This window comes from Acanthisitta chloris, unplaced genomic scaffold (assembly GCF_000695815.1).
Source record: "Acanthisitta chloris isolate BGI_N310 unplaced genomic scaffold, ASM69581v1 scaffold11716, whole genome shotgun sequence".
Lineage (NCBI taxonomy): Eukaryota > Metazoa > Chordata > Aves > Passeriformes > Acanthisittidae > Acanthisitta > Acanthisitta chloris.
This window is the reverse complement of record NW_008678739.1, coordinates 36,234-42,155: the sequence shown is the minus strand read 5'-3', so window position 1 is coordinate 42,155 and position 5,922 is coordinate 36,234. Positions and strand designations below refer to the sequence as shown.

Here is a 5,922-nt window from a genome sequence, read left to right as displayed (position 1 = left end):
TGTGGGCCAAACCAAACAGCACCTACTGGTACCTAGGGTTTTGCAAGGTCACCTAAACTTAGACTTAATAGACTCTTCTATTATTATAAAATAATTTACAGAATTCTTTTCTTTACCAGCACTGCTCAGAACCATTATTTTCTGTCATATAACAGAGTCTCCAGCCTAAGAGCAGAAATCACAGCCCATTGAAGCACAATTGTGAAATTCTTGGGTTTTTTTAAGTGGTCAAGATTAGGTTTTTCCCTCAAAACTCTTCTTGTGTTTCAGTTGGCTACATTGTTCTTCATTTCTTGCTGAAGTTTCAATAAGCTTCCCCTCATCCCAGGGGCAGTTGCATTTCAGCAACAAGTAAAAGTTGGCCCTCTGTGGGCCATAATGTAATGTAGTGTAATATAAGATACATAGCTACAAACAATTCTGCTATATCGTAGACTGTTTAGGTTAAAACTCACTGAAAATCTCTGTGTAGTTGTGTTTAAATATGAAACTTAAAGACCTAGAGTGTTTTCACCTAATGTTCTTCACAAGTAAAACTTTCTAATTTAGCATGAGCCTTATCTCTGCCTTTGCTGAGATGCAAAAATCCCAGAAACACCAGGAATACATAGTAGTGCACAGGGACCAGGGATAAAGGGATTCTAAAGGTGTGCTTATGTCTCTCTGGTAATGACAGCACTTGGTAAAATTACGGTTGTCTGATCAAGTATCCATTTTTGTTTTAGGGGATAAATAAAATTAACCTTGGATATCCTAGGTTTTTAGTGCCTGAGTCTGCACCTGCAGTCTGCACAGCTGACTGCAGTGTGAGCTCTGAGCTCTTAGATGCACTTAATATAGACTTTTTTGGGAGGATCTTTTGCTTTTTTTTTAAAAAAAAATAATGTTCTCTTCTATTCCCAGCTTTTTCTTGCACTTGCACCATGAATTCCAACTGCCCAGCTGTCTTCATTTCCCCCATATTTCTTGCCAACATCCCCTGTCACTGTGACCTGCTGCGTGAATGGTAAATTCCATCCCAGAGATACTTCATTTTACATACTTAAAATGTGATCAGTATCAGCCCCGTTCAGAATTGCTCTCAGGAGACATAAGGGTCCACAGGGATCTCAGCCACATGAGGTGCTTCAGGGATTAGTGTGTGTGTCCCCCTTCATTTACAAGCAGCTATTTAACAGCATTCTCCACCTTTGGTGGTTTAATTGAAAACCTGCTACTTTCTTTTGAGGTGTAAACAGACAGATAGACCTTTAAAAGTCAGAGTTTAGGGAATGAAAGATCGTGAAAAAGGGCTTCTCACTTGGGTCAGGTTTTATGAAAACATATTTATTTATGTTTCTCAAAGGCAGGTTCATGTTTATCCTCTCTAGTCTCTGGATTTTGCTGTGAGGTGTCAAGAGCACGGTTACTCCAGGTTCGTTTAGAATTGGATTTCTGCCAACATGTTGTGTGCCTTCCTCTCTTTCCACCCGCCCCTGCACTTTCTCTCTCCTGGTTATAGTAGATTATTCCTTATGTTGATCTCAGCGGGTATTTAATTTTCACTTCTTGGTGCTAAAGAAAACAACAAGCCTTAGAAACCAGGGGGTTTCCAAGCTTTAAAACCTGAAGAGAAGAAAAAAAGATGATTTCTTCAGCCTATACATTCCTACGCTTATTTGTTCCTAATATCAGCACGTGGAGTTCAGGATTTGATTGTAATTTTTAACACACTAGACCCAGAAACCTTTTTTGGTTTGACTTCTCCTGACTCTAGGTTGCAGGCTGGTTGGATCTTCCAAACTCCTGTAACTTTTTTTCCCTCTTGATGAAGGGTCTTCAGTCCTGTACTTCCTTTGATTTAAATTCCTTTCCTAGTCCCAGCCAGATGTTTGGTTTCCCCCACTGTTGACAGTCAGATAATAGTCTCATGCTATCACTTCGTATATTTACATTTGCAAGATCTGTCACAAAAAATTTCCAAATTTTTCTCACAGAGGGCCTTACTGTGGATTTTTAATACTTTCCAAAGGCAAATTCCTTTAATGTCGCCTATAAATTGCTTAAACAGCAAGCAAAGGCAAACCTTCCTGTTTTTCCTTTTCCAGTAAGAAGGGTGTGTTTCTGAGCCACATCTTATGGATGACCCAGAGATTTACTCCACCTTTGGCAAAGGAATGTGGCTAGCACTTCAGAGAATTGCAGGAAAGCTTCAGGAGTTTGGCCAAGAAAGATTAAACCATCAAAAATTAGGCAAAACTTTGTCTTTCCCCCTTTCCACTGCTTTCATTTCCTACCGTGTTGTGTTGTCCTCTGCATCAGACTATTTAAGACTGCCAAATACTTGGGTATTTTATAGGTAATATATCTTATAAATGCCATAGCCAGCCTCTGAGGGAAACAGAGGATTGTCGGTTTTGGATGAAGTATAAAACCCAAGCAGGAAATCATTGCTGAATGGCACAGCTGCAGGCAAACATTGCAAGCTAGTAAACTGCCCATCTGCACAACCACACGTGTGTGGGAGCGCGGGGCCAGGGCAGCCGTGGCAGAGCGTGCCTGTAAGTGGTTAGCAGGGAGAAACTTGGTGATTAAAGAATGAAGTGTTTTGCTTCATTAGCTCCTGAAATACAGCTATCTGAAGGTGATTATAATCTTCTTTTCAAGAAGGGACAGAGGCTGAAGACTAGAGCTTTTCCTTGTCTGTAATGAAATATAAAAGCAGAATTTCAGAGCTGGGCTGGGTTTGATCATCCCACTGCAGGACAGAGGATGTGACACAAGCTACAGCTGAGGGCTGAAGGAAAAGTTTGTCAAGAAAAAGAAACACACTGTATTTGTTCACAGGGCTGAACTGGCAATCACGTCTGAATCTTCCCTTCAAAGTCAGAGACAGGAAAGACAGTCATTAGGTCTGTTTCACTGTCATTGACCTGAACAGGGTCCTGGGTGGCTTTTGAGCTGAATATTTCTCAAAGTTTGAACTGTGTAAGATCCCCCTTTGCTAGAGATTTTGCCAACCAAAATAATTTTCACGATGCTCATTCTAGTACTTTCCTGTTGTAATTTAATGTGTTAGTTAGTTCCTAGTTTTGCTGTCTTCCATTCTAAATAACTTCTCTTTCTTTGTGGGTTATTGTTTGTTGAGTTCCTCTAGCCAAGCTCGCTGTGTTAGTTCTCCCAGTCCTTCCTCTGAAGTTTAGCACTTCCTCTTACACATGCCAAGTTTGAGTTCATTTTCCGCATGATTTTCCCAAGTACTACTTTAAATAATCCACAATTCAGTAACTAAATGGAGATTGTTAAAATAATGAAACAACAACAATAAAGCTCTTTTAAGACTGCACTCCAACTGTAAAAACTGTTGATTTGGGGTTTTTTCCCAAGTATTTTATTGAAAAATAAAATTATCTTCTCGTAGTCAAAATCAAATTACCAGGGTTGTAATCCCAACATACAACAGACTTTCTACATTGATATTTTTCTTTTGGGAGAGTTTTTCCTTGATTCATTGCAAGGTATAAATCAATGCAAGAGTAAAGATAATCTAGTGATCAGGGTCCTTGTATTCAGGGAAGATGTATATGTTGCCAGCTGAAGCCTTTGGAAGCTTTTCTCTTCACTGATGTATTTTGTATGGGAACACCTAAGGAGTGTGAAACTCTCGGGACCTAAACTGGTTAAAATGTTCTGATTTCTCTTTAAAATGTTCTGGATGTTTCATGTGAGCAGGAATATCACTAATGTATGCATCATAAATATTTTCATTTAAGGATCTGATACTTCATATATCCTTGGGCATTTCCATATTTTTATCAGAAAGAAGAGGAGCTGCTTTGGTTTTTCCTCTGTAGGCACTTTATTATCTCCTTCCTGTCAAATGATGCCATTTTTTAAGCCACATAAAGAGGATTTGAGTTGTTGTCATTACAGTGTTGGTACTTTCTGCATTCCCTCTGCACACAAGTAAGAATTGCAGGATGATGCCATATTAAATTATAGGCATGTCTGTTAAAATACAGGGGAATTAGTTGTGAAGATGCTTTTTCCTTATTTTGAATCTTTCTTTATATTTTATCGCATTAAGGAAGCATGTAATTAGTGGACATTGTCGTAGTGTCTTGGATTACCTGGCGTTTGATTCATGCTCATGAAAAATGTGCAAAATGGCTAGTAATGTTATGCAAAGGAAATGAAGTCATTTAATTTTTAGCATTCATGGTCTTCACGTGTGCATCTTCTTCCTCAGGACAATCACATCTCTCCGGAGTGAACTGATTCCACATCTAGTTAGGAAACAGTTCTCTTCTCCTACATCATTGCCGCAAGGACGAGACAACAAAGAAGAGGACCAAAGGAAAAAAGAACAAGCATCCCTCGGTCAGTACAAGTATCAAAGTTTCGGGTTTATGGAAGTTTTAAAGTCCATATGCTACAGCTGAGTTATTGAGCAGAGTACAGAATTAGCCTGAAACACAAGTTTGGAGATTTCGGGGGTTTTTTTTCTCATGATAGCAAAGATTCAAATAGATTTCTTTTTCAAACGGTATTGTGCATTATGTAAATATTTTTGTCCTCGCTTATTTTTGGTGTAAATCAAAAGCAAATCAGTTAGGGGCTCTGTATTTTTTTCTTCTGGAATACAGGATAAGCAAATGCATGATTGACAATGTAATTTTAGAGGGAGTTCCTAATATTACTTGGAACAACAGACTAAGCCTTAACCACCCTGCACTGGGAACTGGACAGGATCTCAGATCTTGGATTTATTTTTAGTATTTCCGCTGTCTCCTTGTGTGACCTTGGGCAAAACATTGCATCTGTCCTGATTGCTTGATTCACACCTGCAGAATAAAAATAAGCACTTACTCACTACATGTGATAAAATCTGTTAATGATTGCTAAGTACCTAACCATTCAGATGAGGTGAGGCAAAGATTTCCCTTCACCAACAGTATTTAATAGTATTCCTCTTCAGAAAGTATTTTATTAAATCCTGTCTAACTTCATGCATGTGTGTGTTCTCCAGACATTTATAGTTTCATAAAGGAAGATAATAGCTTGCTGAGACCTGCTCCAGATAACTGTTGTTGGAATGATCACAGAGGAGATATGAATGAAACTCTCCACGAGGGAAAAGTGCGCTGCTACGTCCATATAATGAAAGAGGGGCTGTGCTTCCGAGTCAATACTCTTGGGCTGTACATTGAAGCCAACCGACAGGTGAGGAAAATAGACAACTGCCACCTGGGGCATTTTAGCCTCCAGGAGTGGCTCCCTGCAGTACAGCTGAGGAGCATGTGGGAATTGAACCAGTGCCATGTTATCTAGGCACATCACCCTACTGGTTGCTGCACAGGGATGTGAGGCCAGGAAACAGTTCTGTCACTAATTTACTCCATTGCTTTGATTTAGCTAAGAAGACCCTCACCCCACACACTCTTGGGTTTTTTTGAGGGAGCAAGACCTGCAGCCAAAGAGCCAAGAAGTGTGGAAAATAAGGATGGAAGTAGCTTTGGTAGCTTATCTAATCAGTGTCCTCCATGTCCCAAAAGCAAGATTAGTTCTGACTGGACTTATGTGCAGGAAGACTTAAACTACCCACACATTTAAATTGCCTAATGATTTCCATTATGAAAGAATTATTTTATGAACAGGTTTCACTACAGTGGCACTTCAGGTAAACACAGAGGTGAAAGTCTGATCTGTTGCAGCAGCTGTTGCAGCTTTCACTTTCACTACTGAGTATTCATAAAACAAAACATCACAGGGGAGGATTAGAGAAGTATTGTACTAACAAACAAGCTGATGGTTAAAAGTTCTTGGTCTGTTTGGGGTTTTGGGGGGCTTTTCTCTACACTGGCTGATGCAGTGTACAAGTTCTCACTTCACTCTGCTAGTGATAACACTTCATTGCTATCAGGAGTGGACAGTTTCCTCTAG

General features: G+C 39.6%; 1 protein-coding gene across 1 annotated transcript in view; it reads left to right on the top strand.

Annotated features, from left to right (window-relative positions):
• Positions 1 to 5,922, top strand: part of EIF2B3 (eukaryotic translation initiation factor 2B, subunit 3 gamma, 58kDa) — a 50,358-nt gene that overhangs the window by 14,030 nt on the left and 30,406 nt on the right. The window contains exons 2-3 of the mRNA XM_009077028.1: positions 4,229 to 4,359; positions 5,009 to 5,202. Coding sequence (XP_009075276.1) covers positions 4,229 to 4,359; positions 5,009 to 5,202 — 325 coding nt within the window. The remainder of the gene's footprint in view (positions 1 to 4,228; positions 4,360 to 5,008; positions 5,203 to 5,922) is intronic.